A 24384-nucleotide genomic window follows, 5' to 3' on the forward strand; every position below is an offset into this window, starting at 1 on the left:
TCTTCTTCTTCTTTTTTCCAACTTAAATGTACACGTACGTGATCAATGACTATGGATTATGTAGAGGAGTTTATCATTTTATTGAAATTCTAATGATTGTCACAACATATTAAAGGGAGGTTGGCAGTTTCCTTCATGTAGAAATTAATACATACCATTTCTCTTCTTATTGTTTTCATAATAATCAATAACTTTCATTTATTATAATTTTATAGTATTATTCTTATTTTAAGATATTTTAAAATTTATTTAATTATTCATCTTTATTATAAATTAAATAAATTATATAAACAGAAATTGAAATAAAAAATTCAAATATTAGACATTTTATTCCACCCCATTGCAATTGTTGCTTGTTTTCCACGGATATCTTGATTACGTTTGCAAGCTTATGTTATAAGGGCTTCGTCATTGCCATTATTACGAAATTAAATAGACTACGATTGTTGACCTAGCTAATTTGAAAATTCCTCCATTGTTTATTATTTTTCCCTTTTTAATTTATCAATATCAGCCGTATCAAGTCATTCTTTTAATCAAAAACCTTGGGGAAGACGAAATATATATTAACTTACTGTCTTTTCTCAACAACTTTTTAGGTGAGATTAGTTTAATAAATTACATGATAAATAATACTCTTGCTTGAGTCTATATATAAGGATCCCCTATGTTACATGCATGTAATTTATAACCCTCTCACATGAATAGTGAGTGATGTGGGCTCCCTCACTATTTATGTGAAAAAGTTGTAAGTTACATGCATGTAACTTAGCATTAGCTCTATATATAATTATATATGATATAAATTTAAAATTCTTTTTTTTTTTGTCGTAATACATAGAATTGTTCGTACTATTATTATAACAAAATAATTAAAATTTATGAGTTGAAGTTGTCAGAAAAATAAACTTATATCCAATGAATGGCATTTGGAGGAACAAAATAAATCCGGAACTTTTTTACGCGGAAAAAAAATCAATTAACATTAATGACGTCCAAATGTCCAAATATAATGAGAAATTGAATTCTTCAATACCTTGCTGTTTCTTCATATTTCTTTATAAATTTACCGATTCTTTACTCTAAATTCTAGTATTTGTCTTCGTAGAATGTAAACTTATTCCCTAAGATATGGTTAAAAAAATAAAATAAAATCTAATCATTTGGTAGTGCGCAAACTAATATCATAGCTAAAATGAAGTTGGTAAATTTTGATATAACTATCTATTATTAATGATAATTAGGTGGGCCTAAACGTTCCAACTTCCAAATACAGTAAAACAATCCATCATCTACATTATTCTATATTTTGGAGAGAAAAAGGAATTAAAAAGTAGAAATTTCTTTACATTTTCGCCGGAGAAACAGAGTCAAATTCAAATACGACGACTCAAGCGCAAAAAGCCTATAAATAAAGCCCCGCTCCAGTTCCCTGTCAGAGGCTACGGATTTGAGAGATTAAAGAACATCAACCGAACAGTGAGACTCCGTACTCTTCACACAAACTTGCAAAAACTTTTAGGTAATTTTTTTCGATTAATTATTTAATTTTCGAGAATAAAGAGAGAGAGAGAGACAAAGAAAAACAGATGGGATTATGTTTGTCTGGGAGTGATGTGAGGGGAGGGAAACAAGCCGTAGGTGGGGCCCAGCTCCGGCCCACCAGCGCGGCTGATCACACCAATGTCTCTGGTCAAAATGACGCCGTTGATTTCTTCTTCAAATCTCGCGGCCTTCAAGCCCTTTTCACCCAAATCGAGGTATATGTGTGTACCTGAATTATATGAGTCTTTCACTGCCACTATTAATAAACTATTTTCAGTTAATTAATTAATTAATTAAAAATCTATGATTAGTTTATGTTTTTTAATTTATTTATAATTTTTTAAATCTGATTTCGTTCATGTTGGTAATTGTGATGGATTCTAAAATGGTCACGCGTTTGAAAATCTATTCTCAAATTATATTTGTTATTATTACTTATTTGATGACTTTTCAGTGTAACATCCAACAACTTAAATCGTCTATATTTGATAAAAGTTATTTGATAATTCGAACATAATTAGAGAGTAGATTCCTATTCAAGAATCAACCGCAATCCCAAACATGCCTTTTTTTTTTAATTTGTTCTGGTGGCTGATCTTTTGCTGGTGTTGGTTCGACTGTTTCACACCAAGCAACTGCTTTTGTTTTGCATATGGAGAACAGTAAGTTTAACTGCTTATACCCAATAACAACATTCTGTGAAGTGAATTTTAGATTAAGATTGGTTAAGGTAAATAAAAAAAGAATGGTGTTGAATGCACAGTGGCCTTGTGAACATTGAGAAAGTTGATGTTTGATCCTGTTGAATGCACAGTGGTTTTCCTGTGTATCCTCCAAGTTGACTATTCTTTTATGCCTCATGTATCAAATTTAACTCATACCCCTCGTGATCAAATTTGACTTATACCCCTTGTGAAGATTCCCCATGATAATGCTCCCCTGATTGGAACATGATTTTGTGAATGCTGGTTTGCATAAGACAAACCATTAACTTTGTAAAAGATCGTGGATTAAGGATTATGTTGCTACGAGGATAAGAATGTCTTTCCATAACATGGACCACCAAGTGATTGTAATATTCCTGTATTGATGTGGACCTTACCTGAGGATCTCCTTGCAAACTTTCCTGGAGAAAAGGCAACAAGTCATATGATAACAAATTAAATGTGGTTCAATGCTTGTAACTGACGTGTCACATCCTGTTGTTATATAAAACTTAATTACATATATTATTGCCTGCTTATAAGATTTAATATTAGAAGTGATTCTGTCAGAATCCGAAATGATGGTTTTCTGCATGTTCTGTTTATGACAGATATATATTGCCTGTCAGTTGACCCACATCGTCCTGACAATTTTCATTTCGTGCAACATATGCATGGATTACTCCTTTTCTGCTTTGTCATGTATCTGTATTCGTTCTTATGTTTTTGAATATATATTGCAGTTATCTTTATCTGCTTCAAAGTTACGTGATCTTGACATCGCATCAAAGGTACGCCTTCATATTATTGTTGTCTTATGTCTAATAATGCTGTGATAGTCTTGGTGATTGATTCTCATGTTATCTTGTATCCTCCTTATATGATCTGCTTATTTGTTCATAATGGCCTTGTCAATATCCTTTCTCTGTTCATGAAGGGTCTAGCGATATATGATCTGAATAACGCTTAGTGCTGGCACCAAAATTCTAAACTTAGACAAAGAAGAATAGTTTGTTATATACACTGTCTATCTCCAATGTAATCCAGTAAGGAGCAGTAACTTGAGAGTTCCAGATAATGTATAACAAGTCATGGCTGGTGGTTTTATTGTTTTTGCAATTTTGTGCACTAGTCAAATATGTTATATGTGCAAGATAAAATTCTTTGATAATGAACATTTATCAGCCGTATATCTTTTTACTGGCTGATACTAGCATACATAAAATGCTGCTGTATTTTAACGATGGATTACTAACTAAAGTTATTTAACTAATAAATGTCTATATTTATATGACAACTAAAGTTATTTAACTAATATATGTCTATATTTATATGACATAAGTGGATACATACCCATATGCCTTCTGTTTTTTTTTTTATTTTTTTTTTATTTTTATATTCACAAGCAAATGTATTTACATGTCTTTTTGTGTCATAGAGTGATCCCATGGCAGTTGTGTATGCAAAGAAAAGAGATGGGAGGCTGGAGGAGATTGGACGTACAGAGGTGATTATGAACAATCTGAATCCTGCTTGGATTGGAAAGATTTCAATTGCTTTTCAGTTTGAGATCATCCAGCCCTTGGTGTAAGTTTTTAGTGTGTTCTTTTTAAAGTTTTTTTTTTTTTGATAGGTCATGCGCTTAAGCCTTGCTTGATTTGATAATATTTAATGTTTTCGAATTTCTTAATGTTTTTCTTCTTTTTCCAGCTTTCGTGTGTATGATGTGGATACCAAGTACCACAATATTCCAGTGAAGGTATATAAAAATTTCTTAATTATTTTTTTTTCTCTCAATTCAGATGTAAATGATACGCACATACTTCAGTTCCAAAGTTTAGAGTTAGCCAAGGCATTTGACTGATCCATTTGTTGTCTAAGCATACGTCTAAACTAAATTGCATCAGCAATAGTTTCTATCAATTTCGGGAAATTTGGGAATACTTGATTGATTATAAACTAACATTTAGCATGGCAAGAAAGAAACTTAAAAAGTTGGCTGTCATATACCATAAACAAATCTTAAGGCCAGGGTAGTTATTATGGAACTTTCTGCTATTGCATCTTGCAAGGTTTGACATATTTGTCCTGCTACCATAACTGGGAAAGAACAATTTTTCTGATGGTCCTTACTGCTAAATTTTCTTTTTTCCAAAGTGGAATTTTGATCTATGTTGCTAAAAACAATACAGTTAAATAGTTGCTGCCATGACCTAAAGAAGTTTCTGTAAAAAATGACCATATTGTCAGTATTGAAATGGATAAGTATATCTTTAGAGCCTATGATGTATTCGTCTGTGGAATTTGAGTCAAAATGAAAAAAATTTGACGGTTATAATCCTAGAAACTGTAATCATTTGGAAGCATTTGCTGAAAACAGTTAGATAATCTAAAAATGTGATGATTATTTATGTCAATTGTAAATGGTATTAACATTACTGGGAAAAATGATAAATATGTAAATTTATGCCAGTGGAAAGAGAAAATGAACAAATCCAGATGGATTCTAAGACATTAAGTAGGAAATCTAGTGTTCTTTTGATTCTTTGCAGCAGTGATCCCTAATTACTTTCAAGTCATTATTATCTCATGACAAAATATTCGTTGAAGTGTGAAGTTTAAAGCTCAAACTTCTTATTTACATTGCCCTGCAGATGCTAAAGTTGGAGGATCAAGACTTCCTGGGAGAAGCTAGTTGTGTTCTCTCTGAGGTAAGTTTCTGGGTTATATTTTGTTTGATGAATTTATGTATTTTCTCTTTATTCAATGGGCAAAATATGCCCATCTAATTTTCTGTAAAAATCTGTTTCCTATCGAAAAAAGGGCAAAATATTCTCAGATGCTTTTTACTAGCATTCGTCTTCTTCTTTAGCATTCTTCTTTTGCACTAACAAGTGTCATATTTTCCTTTTAAATGCAGATAGTGACCAAACAAAATCGAACTTTAACCTTAAAACTCCATAACAATTATGGACTTCGAGTTTCAAGAAACTTTGGGACACTCTCTGTCCATGCTGAGGAAACGGTTGCTTCCAAGAGTGCTGTTGAAATAGCATTCCGTTGCTCGCATTTGCAAAATGTAGACCTGTTTTCCAAAAGTGTAAGTTCTGACAAAGTAGCTAAGTTTGGAGGTTCACTAATTAATCTATTAATTTAGATGCTATTTCTTCTTCTTCTTATATTCTATAGGATCCATTCTTAAGAATATCTAGAATTGTTGAGAGTGGAAATTCTGTTCCTATCTACAAGACTGAGGTGATAAACAATAACTTGAATCCCATTTGGAGACCAATAACTTTGAGCATGCAACAATTTGTGAGCAAGGTAACCTTGTCATCTTCTTGTGTTTGTTACTTAAATGTATATTAGGTAGTGAAGTTTGGTCATGGGGAAATGTTTTTTAGTTTATGATTCTCTTTGGTACAGGAAAACCCATTAATCATTGAATGTTTTGATTTCAATACCAGTGGAAATCACGTACTGATGGGGTAACTGTTAAATTTCTTAATGTCATCAGCTTCCCTCTTTTATCCTTTTGCCTTTCTGATGTCAAGGTTTTCTATTTCTGTTATTAGTAAAATTCAGAAATCAGTTGGAGACCTGGAGAAACTTCATCAAGAAAGAACTGGTGCAACTTTTATGTTACCATCAACTCAACGTGGCCATGACAAGGTGTTTATTCTTTTTTGTTTTAACTCCACCAAAGGTGTTTGTTCATGCTTACGGTTTTTGATAATTTAATATCACTTTATTTTTTATCTGACTTTTTCCTAGGTTCTGAAAAGTCAGTTGTTTGTTGAAAAGTTTGTTGAGAAAGAGCAATATAGTTTTCTGGATTACATATCTAGTGGCTTTGAGTTGAATTTTATGGTTGCAGTCGACTTTACAGGTAATTAGAAAGAGATTACTTGTTGAAGATAAATTTGCAATATAATCTTTTTGTTTTGTTTATTTCCTCTTATGTGGTCCAATTTCATCTTGTCTCTCATTAAATGCAAAATCATCCAGCTTCAAATGGAAATCCTCGAAATCCAAATTCTTTGCACTATATTGATCCTTCAGGCAGATTGAATTCTTACCAGCAGGTAAGGCTTTGTTATGACTCACACTTTGACAAGTGATCTCTGAACTCTGAAGGTCATAAAATGGTCTTTTTGTCCAGTGTTTTCGACTTAGAAAATGCCTGTGACTTTCAAGTCTTTCTATGGCCATCATAGTGAAATACATATTTCAATAGTTTGTAGAAGTTGAGAGAGACTATCACTGATTAGTTATTGGCCTCTTCAACCATTTACAGGCAATAACGGAAATTGGGGAGGTCATACAATTTTATGATTCTGATAGACGCTTTCCTGCATGGGGATTTGGAGGGAAGACATTTGATGGCACTGTATCACATTGTTTTAACTTGAATGGAAGAGCAGGTGGCTTTGAGGTAGGGGTAGCTGGAGTTCGCAACGTTGCTATAATCCTTATTTGGTTGGCTTGTCTCCCATAACTTTTCATTTTTAATAACAAACAATATAATATGTTTCTACATTTTTTAAAAAATTTCCTTGGAATTTTATCCTAAAAGATGTGTATTTTATCCTCTTCCATTTTTTCATTAACTGCGTTTCTTTATTTAATAGGTAGATGGAGTTGAAGGCATTATGGCTGCTTATGCAAGCGCTCTAAACAATGTTGCTTTGGCAGGACCGACTCTGTTTGGTCAAGTGATCAACACAGCTGCACGAATTGCTGGACAGTCCCTCTCATACGACAGAAGCAAGTATTTCGTCTTACTTATTATAACGGTGATTACAATGATTCTATATATTCACAGTTTTCTCTTTGTATCATTCTTTTTGGGTGATTTGTAAATTTGCATTGTCTATTTAGGATGGAGTTCTGACAGATCTCCAAGAAACAAAAGATGCTTTGGTAAGGGCTTCTGATCTTCCCCTGTCAATTCTAATTGTGGGTGTGGGAGGTGCAGATTTTACACAAATGGAGGTACACAATGTTTTCCAACTGGAATATCTTCTTACTAGCATTGAACTTCTTTTTTCTATAGTTTGATAGATTCAATTTAGAGTACATATGCAGTGTGGTATTATCCCACTTTTGTTGCAGATTCTTAATGCTGATAACTTTGTTGGCAGATTCTTGATGCTGATAATGGCCGTAGATTAGAGAGCTCTACTGATCGGGTAGCTACCAGAGATATAGTACAATTTGTTCCAATGCGAGAAGTTCATAGTGAGTGCATATGATTCTTTGACAAAATTAGTTCAAAATATTGAATTTGGGAGTTAATTCACAAAAGTTTCTGAATTTTTTCATGCGTTAACAAACGAACACATTGTTTTCTGAACAGGTGGGCAAATTTCTGTTGTACAAGCACTTTTGGAGGAGCTGCCTGGTCAGTTTCTGACCTACATGCGCTGCAGAGATATCAAACCACTCAATGTTCAGATGGCCCAAACATGCGCTTGAGTAAATATTCATATGTTTGGAAAGGATACAAAACCAAGCTAAACATATTAGACAAAACCAAGCCAAGCATATTAGGCTATACAGACATAACATAGCAAAAATTGATAATGGTACATTACATATGTTAGGATATAGTGGTTTTAGATGATGGTAAATTACATATGTTAAGATATAGTGGTTTATAACTAACTTTTGATGGCTTAATGAATTGATTGAATTTGTATTTAGGTTCTATCAATGATCTCATATTCTTCCCATCCATGTCTTTCGATTTTTATTATTCCCTCTACCCACTTGTTTCACAATTGTTTGTGTCTGATGGCCTAAAACTCCAATTTCTATTGCTGTATTATCATCTTTGTTGAATATTTACTACAATGAACATGTGCTGAATGTCTACTTTTACTACTACACCAGCAATCTAACACATGGCTCACGTGCACACAAGACAAGTCTGATTCACACATCTTTAATTTAGATTCTTATATAGTCTTTCAAGATGTCTGAAACGGCATAGATGAAGGACCCTTCCACCATTCAACCTGGAATGATGTGAGTGAAAGAAATTTCCGAAAGTGTTGTATTATAACTCTTTGAAACTGGGTTTGAGTAATCAAGAGAAGCCAAAATGTAGAACAATAACAATAAAAAATGAAGGCCCTCTTACCGTCTTAACTTTGATAGAAAATACACGAGCTGCATACCATGTCTCAGAAATTTCAATGAAAATTGGCCTCATTCCTGATGCTGCACAGAAGGTTGGCCTGAATCATCTTTATGATTTTGGACTTCCTGTAAACAACGAACAAAACAAATTGAAGGTGAAAGCAGGAACAACAGTTTTCAAATAAAATGGGAGTGCTTAATCTAATTGAACAGTAACTTTTGGGTCTCTCAGTAATGAATACGTACCTTTGTTTCAAGATATATCTGTTGTATGGTAGAATTAAGGTCGCCCTTCCAAGTCCAATACTCACCAGACAGCCAGCGTTTCTCTACTTCGTGTAAACTGGGAGTGCTTAATTCTTTTCCAGAGAAAATCTTCATATTGGGGCATTTATCCACACTTAAATATGTCAAAGCTGGGAACTTGAAGGCGCAGTTGCCAGAGCAGAAGCTTGTAAGTCTTCTTAAATCACAAAGCTCCAAGTCCATCAACTCGCTGAAAACAATTTCATCTTTTGCAGCATTTCCCTCATCATCTGCCACTACTTCTGTTATCATGCTGCAGTCAACGATACTCATCTCTGTCAGTCGTACCAAACTCTTTGCTGTCGAGGATGTTAGCACATTTATCAATCCTTTGCATCTCCACACCTTCAAAGTTGTCAGATTCTGAAACGATGTTGAAGGTGGCACTAGATTAATCAAATGGTCACAATACTCAACTGTTAGATGAACCAAATTGTCCATTTTGGATTCCTGGATCAAAATATGCTTCAGATCACAACAATTGTGTAGATTCCTTATGATTGCCTTCGTCCAATTTTCTACTCCATATGATGGCTTAACGCCCCCAACATATCCTCCTCCCCTTATTGTGAGTTCTCTTATGCTGTGAAATCTCCGAAGGAAATCAAGTGATGAAATAGTAGTTGACTCTTCAAATATAACATCAAGAAAGTTGAGTTTGCAAAACATGTCCTCTGGAAACTCAGCTGCCATTGGTATCTTCTTTCCTTCAATGGTCAAATATTTCAAATTGGGGAATACCTGGTTGGATGCATGAAAAATCAGGACCAGAAAGAAAACGTAACGCCAATTGTTAAGAGTAAATTTTAAATCTTGTACGTACCTCTTTTGTCAAGTCATGAGCAGTTAAAAGGAATTCAGGACACCTTATTACTTCTAAATTTTCCAATGTTGGAAATTCAATGTGCACATCTCCTGTGCAGAAGCTTGTGAGCCTTTCGAGATCTACCATCTTTAGAAATTGTAACCGAGGGAACACAACATTCTTCCTTTCTTGCTGGTCTATGACTATTATCTCTTCCAAAATAGGGCACTCATCTATCTCAAGGTGTTGGAGTCGAATAAAGCTGTTAACTATAGAAGATGAAAACAGACATCTTAATTCCCCACAGCCATATACAATCAACCGGGTTAAAGTTTTAATGCCACAAGACATGGCCGGAAGTTGGCTTTTCCAAATCCTCTCCACATTTACATTATACAGCTCCAAGGTCTCCAAGTTTGGTAACCCACCCTGTTCACAAAACTTTCCAACCGTTATATGAGGGGAGCAAAGTTAGTATATAAGTGCATTCAGAGTACTTTTTCTTTCATCCGAGAATGTATTTGTTACACCTACGTTACTCGGGATGAAAATTTTAATATAATTATGAAATATGTTCGTTAATCCCTGATTCACTCTAGCCTATATTTCCTAGGAAAGGAGAATATATAATAAAGCAGCAACAAAAAAAGGAAAAAATCATAAGAATATGACCATTGGATCATTAATATCCGACCTTGAGGAAAAATGTATTAGGAACGTTGACATGGTCCTCCAAAATGATTTCATTCGATCGCATTTCACTTGTCGATTCCTTGCATCTCTGTTTAGAACATAGTCATACTCATTAGAAATGAAGAATCTGTTTTTGCACTGGCTGCTTTGATATGTTCGAAATTTAGGAAGATCATATCATACCTTTGACTCTTTCGGACTGGGGACTTGACAACCTTCGACCCAGAGATGCTTCAGTTGGGAAGAATAAGAGCCCAATTTGTTATTAACTAATCCAATGATATCTTGGTCTGGCAATCCAGATAAACAAAGGTCTTCAATTCGCTGAAGTTGCACGATATGCCCACTCTTGAAGCTGATACAATTGTCGGTGCCAAGGAGGAGTCTGAATGTTCTAGAACACGTAGGTGAGGTATCCTCCCAACACCAACGTCCAATACATATTCTGTACCTTTCCAGCTTCTCGAAGAACAGCCCCTTCGGCAGAGTGTTGACATCTGGGATGCATAATTCTAAGGTGGTCAAGTTAGGCAAACGCTTCAACTCTTCAAGGCTTGCATTCTTGACCCCTGCAGCTTCCACCTCCACCTCCCACTTATTAAAGCTACGAATGTATAATTCCTCCAAATGGGATAAATTTGATAAAACATTTGGGGGAATAACCTGTAGTCTGTCACAGTCTCTCAAATCAAGCGACCTTAATCGAGTCAATTGGCCTATTTCCACAGGCAACTGCTCAATATAAGAACCCCTTAAGCAAAGGATTTCTAGGTTCTTTAATTCTCCTATAACAGCTATATCTTGCAATTCGCTGCAATACAAACACAATGTTCGAAGGTTTGTTAGGAGACCAAGTGATGAAGGCAGTAATGATAGATGCATATAAGTCAAGTCTAAAACTCTGACTTGCGTCAACTTCCTGAAAAAATTGTCTGGAAGTGTGATTAATGAAGATTTCTCAGTCCACAAAGAGAGAAGTTGCAGTTGAGGACATTCCAAAACTTCAGGAAGAACATTCATCTTGCTGTCGTGTAAGACAATCGAAGTGTAAAACTTAAGCGCACCTTCATCTAGCCATTCCCGTGAATTAACCAGTTCATATCTCATCGTAAGCACATTTTGTTCTCTGGTTGCAATTGCTATGGCAACATCACGAACAACATCATGCATAGAAAACCAATGTTCATTTTTGCTTCCATGCTCAAGCAACATACAAGAAGCCTTGAGTTTGTACACCAATGTATACACTCGAGCTCGTGCTTCTTCCATCCTATTGATGCCTTGAAACAAACCCAAACCCATGCCATACATTAACACGTCATTAATGGACGATATGTAGGTGTAGCCTATTAGCAAAAAGATCTTCTTGAGCTCCTCTCCTTCTAATTTGTTGTAACTCAACTCTATAGCTGAATAAGCAGCCGGCTGTATATCTTTAAAGTTCGTTGAGGAAGGCCTTCTTAACTGTCCCAAAGCGTCCTTCCATTCAAATAATCTCTTATTTCTCAACGCCCTCGCTACTGTTACAATGGAAACAGGCAAACCTGCACATTCATTTGCCACCTCCGTTGCCACCCATTTGAATTCACTGCTTTCGATGTACTCCCCTGCCATCTTCTTGAATAGACTCCAAGCTTCGTCTTCTCTTAGAATGCCAACTGAGAAATTATGTCGGCAATCCATCTTCCGTGACAGTATATCTTCACTTCTTGCTGTCAACAATATTTTACACCCCTTGTGATTATCTCCGTGAGGAATTCCTACATCCTGCAAATCAACACTTTCCCAAACATTATCTAAAATTACAAGGATCTTTTTCTCATCCTTCAATCGATTATAAAGACTCCTTGCCCTTCCAGATTCGGTCTCTTCGAAAAATATGAGACCTAATTTATCAGCGATTTCTCCTTGAATCTTTCTTATGTCTGGAATCTGGGGCACCTCCACAAAAATCACTTGATCAAAGAGCTGGTCTCTCTTGAACTGAATAGCAACCTCTTTTGCTAGTGTCGTCTTTCCGATGCCGCCCATTCCATAAATCCCAACCATGTTCACATCAGGATCTTGTAATGCACGAAGTACATTATTCAAAGTGGAGATTCTTGATTCAAATGCCTCGTAGTCTTTGTTAGATATAAGCCTTATGTCCTCCAGAGCTTTACGGTAGGAAATTCTATTAAATCTCCCAGCTTCCCGAAGTTTGACAATAGCTTCGAATTGCCTCACCGCTTCCTTGCTAAGCTGATGGCGGGTCTTCAAATTTGGACACAGCCCCATAAAACAACGCTTGTTTGCTTTATCTGCATCGCCTGTAAATTTCTCAGCCTCAGTAATGATGTTGTTGACACTTGCAAGCCATTTCTCAACGTTCTTTTCGATCTCTTCTCCTTTTCTTTTAGCCTCATCAACCCCGTGCTGCATACTGGCACCGTCATCCTTGAGCTTCTCAAGTTCAGTCTTGAGATTCTCAAAGTTGCTCCTGTAGTTGCGCACATAACTCAATTGTCTTTCAGTGGGAGGACCCAAGCACTTTGCAACTTCTAACACAACAGTTACTATGCTTTCCACCATCTTCAATTCTTTCCCTTTTCTCTCTTTCTTTTTTTGGGTCAAATTTTAGAATTTTGTAAAGTATGTAGATGTGAAGTGAAGCGAACCAAAAGGAAACTGGACAGAGACAACAACTAAAAAGATGTAGAGATGAAGAAGAATAGAAGGGATTTATTGACAGAGTAAAAATACATCAGAAGAGTAGATACAGAACAAAACAGAGACAAGTGTACAGGGAACAGAGTAAAACTAAATAAAGAAAACAGGTACACGTACGATTCGTAGTAATGTTGAGATCCGAAGATTGTAATAACCAAAGGTGTTGCTTGATCCAGTGAAAGGTCCAAAGAGTTGATGGCGGAAAGGAGCAAAGCTGAAGAATAAAAACAATCAAGATGATTGAGAATGTTGATTGAGATGGAGAAAGGCTTGCATGGTTGGGAGATGTGCGTCGGACAAATGGTAGCCAATTATTTGATTTCTACAGCGGGATTCACTGACTTTATATTTTAAAAAAATTAAGTCAGCAGAATTAATTCTTTTCATTGAAATGAACGCAAAGGCCAAAGAATGTGAAAAAGTTATGCGAAACGTGAGGTGATGAGAGAGTTAAGTTCACTGATGCTCAATATTTATAAAAATAAAAAATAAAAAATAGTGAGAATCCCAAAGTCGAAAGCCAATGGGATTTCATAATGGTTATCCCACCAGCCACCACCTCAGCTTCCACGCAAGTTTCTCTCCCATTTGAACAGTTGGCCCACTCCTCAGGTCTTTGTCGTTTCGGTCAACATAATATCACAGAAAGGGTGTTGTTAATGTAATTTACATTAATTTAAAAGTTGCAATTAGTGATTTAAAAAGTAGTTTTAGTTGATTCTAGTTTTAGGTCATTAATGATAATTTAATGGTTGATATAAGTTAAGTCATAATATAACTTAAAATGTCCGAACAGATAATTAATTAAGGCTAAAAGTTAAAACAAAGAGACCCCGTCTATCCATGTGCTTCTAATTATAAAATCTTCGCATAATTTGCAAGGCTGATGTTTTGAAATAAAATTTGATTAAAAATTGACAAAAGACATAAGCAATGGTGTCATTTTAGGTGATTTTTTTTTTAATAAAACAAAAACGATGTCATTTTTTAGCTGATTTTAGTCCTCCAATCATTTAAAAAATTTTCAACCAAGTTACAGGTAATTCTTATTCAATGATTCAATAAACTTATAATAAATCTCAGCCACAACGACGATGATCAAATAATTGATTCAGCTTCGCACCTAAGCACATAGTCGCATAAATCTCAGTATAAACATTATATACTTAAAATTATATCATTTTAGTTTTTTTTTAAATTTTAAATAAAACCAAAACCACATCATTTTAAATATATATGTTTATCAATTCTTATGTCTCCAATCATTTTCTAATTTTCAAACAAGCGATTCTTATTCAATTTTTACATTTTCTGTTCTCAAAAGTGAAACAGAAAATGAAATGAAAAAAAAGAAAAAAGAAAAAATAAATGATGAAACTCGGCTCGGGTGGCTCACAACTTGCACGAAGATTCCTGATAGTGGCTAATGCTGCCGACATCTTCCAACTTGCAAGTTGCAACAAGGTTAAAAAAAGGGGCATTTATCCACACTTAAATATGTCAAAGCTGGGAACTTGAAGGCGCAGTTGCCAGAGCAGAAGCTTGTAAGTCTTCTTAAATCACAAAGCTCCAAGTCCATCAACTCGCTGAAAACAATTTCATCTTTCGCAGCATTTCCCTCATCATCTGCCACTACTTCTGTTATCATGCTGCAGTCAACGATACTCATCTCTGTCAGTCGCACCAAACTCTTTGCTGTTGAGGATGTTAGCACATTTTCCCTACTTAAATGACAATTATTGAATAATCAATCATGAATGATTTTAGGTTACGAGTGTAGTATATATAGTAAAGTTTAATAATTATGATCAATTACTGAAATATTACCACGGGCATTAGATGACAGGAAAAGAGCTCATTTATTCCATTGTTACATTATTTGAGTGATACAGTATCACTTTAATCAAACTTGTGTCCCAAGTTGGGAACAGCTAAATGGGCATTCATCGAACGGTTGATATACTAGGCATCTGCACTTAATGTTGCTGGTTGTTGCAAGTGCTGCCGGTATTTTCAAAGTTGAAAGACCATAGCTTTTCAATAATTTGCTTTGATTATTGTGTAATATATGATAATTTTGTGACGATGGTGGTTTATATATGTGATTAAAAGCTAAACTAGTGGATTTGTAAGTACGCACTCGGCAAAGCATTTGAGCAGGTATTTTCATCCTTTCGTTATCACATTCCTCTAATCAAATAGCGTTAATCAACAAAAATGATTGATAACGAAAATGGAGGAACTTGGGTTCAAATCTCTAAATTAAGCTCGTGATCATTAATATAAGCAAACTGCAACAAGTCTATCTTGATCAACGTTTCCAACTCAACAAATATAGACTAGTGTTTAGTTGTTAATAAAATTAACAAAAAAAAAAAACATGATGTTGACAGCACAAGAATAATAATGTTTACTTATTTATTAAATTTAAACTCTGTTCAAGAGAGGACCCAACTTTTATATATTTTATTTTAATGGCTTAAAGAAATTACAAAGTTGATGCCACAATTTATAGTTTTTTTTTGTTTACCTTAAAAAATCTTTGGATTAACCGACAATCATCATCAATCCTCACCTAGGGTCGGGGGAGGATCAAGATGGTGCCTACCATGAGCAAACATGATGGCAGATGGTGTCCAATTGACCCCCTAAACTTTTCTTTTTTCATTGATATTGTCATGAAGTTACATAACTTCTTACATAATTGTCTCCAATAAATACCAATAGGTATACGAACGCAAACATGATGCACGCATCTCTTTAATTAATTTAAGGCTTAAAGAGACTTTCAGAGATGCCTACAAATTCAATATGGCAGCTCTCATGAGAAATAAAACTAGCTTCAAATTGGATTTCTGAGTACTCAAATAAAGCTAAAAGCATACTAATGAAATGAAAACTAAAACAAAAAATCCTCTCACCAACGCCATCTGACTCTTAATACATAGAAAGAACTCGATGCCTTATTCAAGATGCCGCACAGAAGGTTGGCCTGAATCGTCTTCATAAGTTTGGACTCCCTGTAAACAAAGAGCAAAAACACATTGTTGGCAGATTCTTGATGCTGATAATGGCTGTAGATTAGAGAGCTCTACCGATCGGGTAGCTACCAGAGATATAGTACAATTTGTTCCTATGCGAGAAGTTCATAGTGAGTGCATATGATTCTTTGACAAAATTAGTTCAAACTATTGAATTTGGGAGTTAATTCACATAAGTTTCTGAATTTTTTCATGCCTGAACAAACGAGCCCATTGTTTTCTGAACAGGTGGGCAAGTTTCTGTTGTACAAGCACTTTTGGAGGAGTTGCCTGGTCAGTTTTTGACCTACATGCGCTGTAGAGATATCAAACCACTCAATGTTCAGATGGCCCAAACACGCGCTTGAGTAAATATTCATATGTTTGGAAAGGATACAAAACCAAACCAAATATATTAGACAAGACCAAGCCAAACATATTAGGCTATACAAACATAACATAGCAGACATTGATAATGGTACATTACATATGTTAGGATATAGCGGTTTTAGACGATGGTAAATTACATATGTTAAGATAGAGTGGTTTATTCCCCTCATCATTGCTTCCATCCCATTTTCAAGGTTTTCAAATGATGTGTGCAAATCTGCCTCATTGTTCCCTCCTATAGAGAGAATTTTGATGGTGTGAAATCTCTGGAGGAAATCGTCAAGTGATAAAATAGTACTTGACTCATCAAGCCAGACATCAAGACATTTAAGTTTGCAAAGCCAGTCTTCTGGAAATAGGCCTATGTGCTTTTCATCAACAATCAATTCTTCCAAATTGGGAAATACCTGGGTGATCATCAATCACGAAAAAAGCAAGATGGAGTTAACACTTCTTTCTTACGATTTCACAAATTAAAGTAAATACAAAGCATTCCATTTAAGTAATGTGTATTTTCTTCCATTCTCTCTTCTTAACTCTTGTCCAGTAGATAGATTTTCAAAGTTTATTAGATTTGTGCATAATCTCTATGAAAAAGACTTCAATTATTCTCAAATTGCATTTAAACTTTGAGATTCTTTTAATTGATCCGTTTATTTGGTTTGAATTGAAAATCTTACAAATTTCTTTTTTAAAAAAATATTGGAGTTTTTAACTTTTTCTTAAAGCAAAAATGAATAAATAATATGAATTTTAAAAGTTTAATAATATAGTAAGAAGCTGGTATTTCATTAATATTCATCCAACTCAATGGAATTATATATATTTATTATTGTGCAAGAATGGATTTTATTGTACATAAAGTTTAATAGAAAATTATGGATGTTATGGCTTGAAAACATAATATTATTTATGTTAGCACAAGATGACCAATTTCTACTTCAACATCAAAATTGATAATCATTTTGTATGTAACAATACTGTACTAAGGAGTACTAATTTGGAAATAGCTCTTGAACGATTTTCAGGGAATTAACTATGGCTTGAAAAACTCTAAATCTTATGAGTATTTTCTTTGTTTGGCTAATCAAATGCACTGTCTCTTCCGTGTATTTAACTAAACATATAGACATAAAATAAAAAGTAGAGGAAGAAGAAAAACTCTGATAATTAAGAGAAAAAATATTGAACTAACATTATTGAAGAGTGATAATTATGGTTATTGAAGATTTATTGAATTCAATATTCGATAATGAGAAGATTTATTGAAGAGTGATAATTATGTTTATAAGGATATTATAAAGTATAAATAAAGTGATTTATAGAACTAACATTTTCTTACTAAAAGACAAAGTGATGAGGGCAATGACGAAAAGAAAACTCTAAACTCTCAAAGTAGAAATGCTTTTAAGTATGTAAGAATTGAACAATAATTACAAAAATCTTGCACGTACCTTTTCAAAATGCAGATCTCCTGTGCAGAAGCTTGTAAAAATCTGCTTCAGATCTGCTTGAGTGTTATTATTGGTATTGGAGGACTCTCCTTTCAAAATCTGCTTCAGATCACGACGCTGATTTATTCCTGTTATCACTACCTTCATTCCATTTTCAAACTCGTCAGATGGATCTTTCCAAAAATCATCGTCATCGTTTTCTTTTATAACAAGAATTTTGATGGTGTGAAATCTCTGGAGGAAATCGTCAAGTGATAAAATAGTACTTGACTCATCAAGCCGGACATCAAGACATTTAAGTTTGAAAAGCCAGTCTTCTGGAAATAGGCTTATGTGCTTTTGATCAACCCTCAATTTTTCCAAATTGGGGAACACCTGGGTGATCATCAATCACAAAAGTGGCAAGATGGAGTTAGCACTTCTTTCTAACGATTTCACAAATTAAAGTAAAAACAAAGCATTCCAATGATGCATATTGATGGTCACAGAAAAACACAAGGTGGAGTTGATCTTCTTTCTAAAAACTTCACATATTAGAGTAAATGCAAAGCATTCTAATGATGAATAATATTGATGGCCAGACAATATATACATGGATAGATAGATAGATAGATACATACATACATACATACATACATATATATTGTTCTCAATTATTCTCAATTTACATTTAAACTTCCAGATTCTTTTAATCGATCGGTTTATTTGGTTTGAGTTGAAAATCATACAAATTTCTTTTTTTTTTAAATTAGATATTTTAACTTTTTTTTTAACAAAAGCAAAAATGAATAAACAGCTTGAATTGCTAGCACATATGAAAAGAAGGAAAATTTGCACGAATTTAAAAAACTTAATAATATAGTAAGAAGCTAGTATTACATTAATATTCATCCAACCCAAGGGAATTGGCTATAGTTTACTATTGTACAAGAATGGGTTTTATTGTACATAAAGTTTAATAGGATAAAATCTCTTCATTTGAGTTTTGTCCATCTCTCTACATATATTTTCAAGCATATTATTTATGTTAACATGAGATGAACATTGATCATCATTTTGCATGTATGTGGCTTGAAAATGGCACTCAGAAATACATTTTTCAATGACCAATGGAAATACATTTTTAAGCTCAAGTGTCCTTAATTGAGTGAGTTCAATGACCAATGGAAATACATTTTTCAATTTATCACACCCTTCCACCCTTATGGTCTTTAATTTGCTAAAAGACTCTGCTGTGAGTGGACCACAACATATTTCCTCAAGGTTCCTTAAATCTCTCAGAAATAATGACTCCAAAAGGGGGAATGCAATCGTCGGAGCTGGCGTACAATCCATTGTGTCAACAAGACGAACAAGGTTGCCATTATGTTCGATTTGGAGACGATTCAGTTTTGGAAAGACTTCTCTGCCTGGTTCACAAAGAACATTCTTCATGTCCGGCAATCCATCTAAAGTTAGGTCTTCAATACCCTTCAATTGCATGATATGCCCCTCGTTCAAGCAAATGTTGGCACCATTGGTGAGCTTCAGTTTGAATTTTCTAGAAATCCCATCCCATGGGCCAACCGACCACCAGTCATATCCTATCGATATCCTGTACCTTTGCAGCATTTTGAAGAACGACAAGTCTCTTGGTAGAGTCTTTTCATCTTGGATGAGTATTTCTAAAGAGGTCAATTTAGATAAATTATTCAACTCGTCAAGGCTGGCATTTCTTCTTTCACCGTCGACTCCTCCAACCTTCCCCCACATAATGGGACTCTGACCGATATACAATTCTTCTAATCGTGATAAGCTTGATATGACATTTGGTGGAATAACTTGTAGATTGAAACAGTAACTCAGATCCAACAACCTCAATTGAGTCAGCTCGCCCATTTCTTCAACTAGTTTCTCCATATCAGAACCTCGAAGTGTAAGTATTTCTAATTTCTTCAGGTCTCCAATAATAGCTATGTCTCCTAGTATACAAAAATCCAGAGACAATGTTTGAAGGTTTTGTAAGAGCCCAAGCGATGAAGGCAATGCCAACAAATGCATCTCAGTGAAATCTAAAACTCTAAGCTCTGTCATCCCAGTAAAAATGTTATCTGAAATTCTCAAAGAAGGATCATTGCGAATATGAAAGTATTTAAGTTGCGGACACTCGAACCCTTGAGGAAGCTCACTAATATTAGTATTAAATAAGGAGATTGCGGTGCAAACCTTCAGTGTATCCTTATCTGGCCAGCTGGTCTCATTTTCCACCGCAAACACATGTTGGACTCTAGATGCAATAGATATGGCTACATCACGAACAACATCATGCATTGAACGAGGCAATGGTATCGCCAATAACATTTATTTTAAGGGTAAGTCTTCAATATCACTAGTATCGCCATCAAGCAACAAACAAGAGTTCTTGAGTTTATCAACCAATGTATGTGCTCTATCCCGTGCCTCTTCCAACGTGTTGATGTTTTGAAACAGACCCAAACCCATGCCATAACAGATCACGTCTTTAACGCAAGAGATGAACGCGTACCCTATTAGCAAAAATGTTCTCCTGAGTTCCTCACCTTCTAACTGATAGTAACTCAACTCTATAGTTGAATAGGCGGCCACAGCTTGTGTCCCAGAGAAACTTCTCAAGAAAGGCCTTTTTAATTGTCGTAAAGCATTCCTCCATTCATAGAGACTCTTATTTTTCAATGCCTTCGCTACGGGCACGATGGCAATGGGCAAACCAGCACATTCCTTGACTACCTCTGTCGCTACAGATTTCAGTTCACCATTTTCTATGCAATCACCTGTCATCTTCTTGAAAAGACTCCAAGCTTCTTTTTCATTCAGAACATCAACAACAAAATTTTGTTGACAATCCATTTTACAAGACAACACATCTTGACTTCTTGCTGTCAGCAGAACTTTACATCCTCCGTTATCATCTGCCACTGGAATTCCAATCGCCTCCAAATCGAGACTCCCCCAAATATCATCCAAGATTATGAGGATCTTCGTCTCTTTCTTCAATTGTTCGAGCAGCCTCCATGCTCTTACAGTTTCACTCTCTTCATCTATTTTCAGGCCCAGCTTCTCTGCAATTTCTCTTTGTATTTCTTTTATTTGTGGTGTTTGGGAAACACGTGAAGAAATGACCTTCTCAAAGAGATTATTTTCCTTGGCCTGTCTGCCAACTTCTTTCACCAGCGTTGTCTTTCCAATGCCGCCCATCCCGTACACCCCAATCATGTTGAAGTTACGGTTGCTGAGTGCGTCTAGTATCTCCTTCAAGGTGGACTTTCTCGATTCAAAGTGCATGAAATCCTGGGTAGACTTAAGCCATGTCTCCTCTGGAATGGTACGGAAAGAAACACTGTCGAATCTCCCTTTTTCATGGAGTCCAACAATAGCATTCGCCTCTCTTTCTGCTTTCTTGCTAAGCTGGTACCGAGTCCTCAAATTAAGACATAACCCCTTCAAACACCGGTTGTTTGAATTCTCTGTCTTCAATAAGTATTTCGACTTCATTGATCTCCTTGTTCGCAGCAATCAGCCACTCCTCAACGTGCTGTTGGATTCCGTCCCCTTTAATTCTGGAATCATCAACCTTATACTGCACACTGTCTCTAGCATTCTTGAGCTTATCAACTTCATTATTCAGCTTCTCGAAGTTGGTCTTGTAAGTGCAGCAGTAAGTAAATGGATAAATTATGGGAGCAACCAAGTACTCTGCAACTTTTGCAGTAACGGAGATAACAATTTCCATTATCCCTTTCTTTTTTATTTTTCGCTTTCAGAAAACAGGGGAAAGCAAAACTAATCAAACTAAGCAGAAGTAATCAATCAGCTGGGATGAGGGAAATAAGAAGTTTGGATAAATTGCTAAAATAAGAGGTTGAATAGATTTAAGGGAGGAGGAGAGGAAAAGAGTGAAACAAAGGGGGATCCTTTTTCTGCTAAGAAAAATTGAAAAGCGAGTACAATAAATGAAAGATTTGCAAAGAAGGTGTAGGATCGAGGACAAGAACGATTCAGAAAAGGGAGACAGAAAATGAAGAAGAGATTTCAGAGAACTCTAGAGATTAGGGAAATGCAGAGGCAGACAGTTGTCATCTCAAATTCATACAAGGAGAAGACTCGTGCTTCCAAGTCAACTAAATTCTCAATGATTGAGATAGATAGTTATAAGGGTTAAAGTTATAAGGGTTATTATGGTTTTATTTTAAAAAATAAAAAATTATAAGATATAAAATAACTATAAAAAGTATTGGTGTTATCATTTTAGTAGTGTATCTTTAAAAAAAACCTTTTATTTTTATAATATTTTTGTTAATATTGTGAGTCCAACACTAATGTCATACTAATATTAAAGCGCTAAAAGTGTCTTTAGATTCAAAACTATGATAAAATTGTATGCAAATAAACATTACAAGGGCGGCATATTTATTATTGGTTAAGAAAGAGGGAAAAAAAATTGGAATCTCAAATATCTAGCGTCATCGTTATCTTTTTTTTTCTTTTTCCAGACAGTGGTCCACCATCTTTGAAAAATTATTGGCACTTTCGAATGGGTATTAAGCCATGCATTGGCATTGAGGGTCTCATCTGAAAGAGGAATTTTGGTAGCAGCAGTGGCTGTGTAATTTTTTTTTTTAAATGATTTATCTCTAGGAATGCGCGATCAATTTAAAAGTGGATTTTATATTAAATTTCTTTGAGATTGCTTTTCTGTTGATCAGTTTGATTTGGCTATGGAATGATGGTTTTATTACTATGAGTTTGAAGGATTTATGAAATAGAAATTAAGATTGATAGAAAACATATTGATCTCCGAGCTTTAATGGCAGTTTCAACTTGTTATCTTCAAGCCTCACCGGTGTTTTCAATTTGATACTTTGATGAGAGCAAAATTAGCAATTTAGCACTAGAGGAAGATATTTAATCACAAGTATAAGAAGTTTTGACAGCGAAGAGAGGTATTCTTCAACTGGGTTTAATTTTTTATTTTTGTTTTCTTATTTTTTATTAAAAATTTAATTAATTTTTAAAATAATGTCATACTTGGTATTTTACTAGTTAACTAACAATGATAAACGGATATATAATAAAATGAAAGATTTTACAAAGATACAGTAATAAAATGCTAAACATTAATATATATTGTTTGAGGGAAATACTTCGGTGAGACCAGACGTGATGAGCAGATGTTTGGTGGCAGAATTCTGCGAGCAGGTGTCTCCTGTAAGAGCCAGGTAGCAAGGGAACAGGAGCAGGAATATTCTGCTCGTCCACGAATATGTCATTCGCGAGGCCGAACCCTTGCTAGAGGCATAGGGTCACTCCCGCTAGGGTTCGAGGCAAGGAGACCCGGTCAACGGCAGTTGGCGAGACGTGCCTTCCTATCCGAGAATCAAGGCACGAGGTCCATCTCCATTCCCCCATCATGACGATAATGGGACATCCACATCCGAGCGTGGGGAGAACAACGGGCGTAAACTGCGGAAGACCGGGACTCAGAGGAAGCCTATAAAAAGGTAGCCAACGAAGGTAAAAAGGTTAGCAATTTTGAGATTAGAAGAGAGATAAAAGCAATTCTAAAGAAGAGAAAACTACCCAAAAGCCATAAGATCTGTGGCAAGCGTTCCCCGAACCTTCATATCTGACTTGAGCGTCGGAGGGTTTGCGCCGGGAAAACAACCGGCGTACTCTGACCTGTCTGTGTGCGCAGGAACCTCTGGAGAAGAAGCTTTATGAGGAGAGATCCTGGTCATGGTGAAGTTGATCGAGCAGAGACCCTGGTCGTAGAACGAGGACAACCAGAATCTCGCATCAACATATATATATATATATATATATATATATATAGTCATTTGATACTTCATACTTTATAATGTAGTCAAGCAATAATAACCCTAGTTACAATTACATGTAGATGGTGTTAAAGTTACAGGTTAATTGGGCATTTTGTCGTTTCATTGAATTTTCTTGTTACCAATGACTGCTGAGTTGCCGACATTTTTCAACTTGTAGTTCTGAGGCTTCTCAAGCAAATTTTATGGTAGCTTTCATTAATTTTAAGTGTTAATCAAATATTTTACAACTGTAATTTAAAAAATTACAGTTGATAAGCAATAATACCGGAGGGAATTAAATAGATTGAGAATGAATTTTTATTCAGGGCGAGTTTTCGAGTGCTTTACGAACAATCAAAATGCTAATCCTATTAGCCAATAAACACAAGCGCTTTGTAAAAAACATTACGGGAAAAACCCTCTATTTAAATAACAATCGTGTAATTACGGAGGGCGTATCTTAATTACATGGCAGTTACATTCAATAACAACAATATTACTTAAAAATTTTCTATTAGCAATGAGTATGTTGGAGGCAGGTTAGAAAAAATCTGAAGACTTTGCAAACTTTTTGTGAAAATGGATCACAGTTGTCTTGTTTTTTCACTGTTGATAATTACAATGAACTGATAAAGGCTAAGAGACCCAAAGTGAAGTGCTAAACGTAGAGAACGACGAGAGAATGCCGAGAGAAACGGCAGCTTGTGCTGCCGTTTCGAGTGCTCTCTCGCCATTCCCCACATGACCCACACTTTTCTTTTCTCTTTTCACTTTGGCCCC

General features: G+C 35.2%; 4 protein-coding genes across 9 annotated transcripts in view; 1 reads left to right on the forward strand and 3 right to left on the reverse strand.

Moving 5' to 3' along the window:
• The window catches only part of LOC112496770 (probable disease resistance protein At4g27220), a 64306-nt gene extending 42945 nt beyond the window's left edge, over positions 1-21361 (reverse strand). Inside the window, exon 1 of the mRNA XM_052442892.1 lies at positions 20909-21361. Coding sequence (XP_052298852.1) covers positions 20909-21280 — 372 coding nt within the window. The 5' untranslated portion in view covers positions 21281-21361. The remainder of the gene's footprint in view (positions 1-20908) is intronic.
• The window catches only part of LOC107176260 (probable disease resistance protein At4g27220), an 82571-nt gene extending 60651 nt beyond the window's left edge, over positions 1-21920 (reverse strand). The window contains exon 1 of the mRNA XM_052441281.1: positions 21360-21920. Coding sequence (XP_052297241.1) covers positions 21360-21518 — 159 coding nt within the window. The 5' untranslated portion in view covers positions 21519-21920. The remainder of the gene's footprint in view (positions 1-21359) is intronic.
• On the forward strand, positions 1303-16057 carry LOC102611168 (protein BONZAI 3-like). 5 transcript variants are annotated; one of them, XM_052442900.1, is made up of 16 exons: positions 1379-1760; positions 2993-3040; positions 3688-3836; positions 3960-4008; positions 4904-4960; positions 5170-5349; positions 5439-5573; positions 5676-5737; positions 5825-5921; positions 6024-6138; positions 6258-6334; positions 6547-6684; positions 6881-7045; positions 7131-7244; positions 7394-7490; positions 7609-7757. In XM_052442900.1, the coding sequence occupies exons 1-16, from the start codon at positions 1590-1592 to the stop codon at positions 7725-7727; spliced, it is 1773 nt and encodes a 590-aa protein (XP_052298860.1). In that variant the 5' UTR covers positions 1379-1589; the 3' UTR covers positions 7728-7757. The 5 variants fall into 5 exon arrangements, 1 of the variants encoding a protein (XP_052298860.1); XR_008055425.1 differs by lacking the exons at positions 7394-7490; positions 7609-7757 and adding an exon at positions 15961-16057 and having other exon boundaries at positions 1303-1760; positions 6881-7020; XR_008055423.1 differs by lacking the exons at positions 7394-7490; positions 7609-7757 and adding an exon at positions 15961-16057 and having other exon boundaries at positions 1303-1760; positions 6881-7016.
• On the reverse strand, positions 7255-13308 carry LOC102606841 (probable disease resistance protein At4g27220). Of its 2 annotated transcripts, none has more exons than XM_052442894.1 (6): positions 10381-13308; positions 10199-10285; positions 9523-9933; positions 8640-9440; positions 8395-8519; positions 7255-7675 (listed from the first exon to the last, which is right to left on the reverse strand). In XM_052442894.1, the coding sequence occupies exons 1-5, from the start codon at positions 12766-12768 to the stop codon at positions 8463-8465; spliced, it is 3744 nt and encodes a 1247-aa protein (XP_052298854.1). In that variant the 5' UTR covers positions 12769-13308; the 3' UTR covers positions 7255-7675; positions 8395-8462. The 2 variants fall into 2 exon arrangements, with proteins under 2 accessions (XP_052298854.1, XP_052298855.1); XM_052442895.1 differs by having other exon boundaries at positions 7255-8269.
• Positions 21921-24384: the final 2464 nt, after the last annotated feature.

The sequence above is a fragment of the Citrus sinensis genome, chromosome 5 (genome assembly GCF_022201045.2).
Source record: "Citrus sinensis cultivar Valencia sweet orange chromosome 5, DVS_A1.0, whole genome shotgun sequence".
In the NCBI taxonomy this organism is placed as follows: domain Eukaryota; kingdom Viridiplantae; phylum Streptophyta; class Magnoliopsida; order Sapindales; family Rutaceae; genus Citrus; species Citrus sinensis.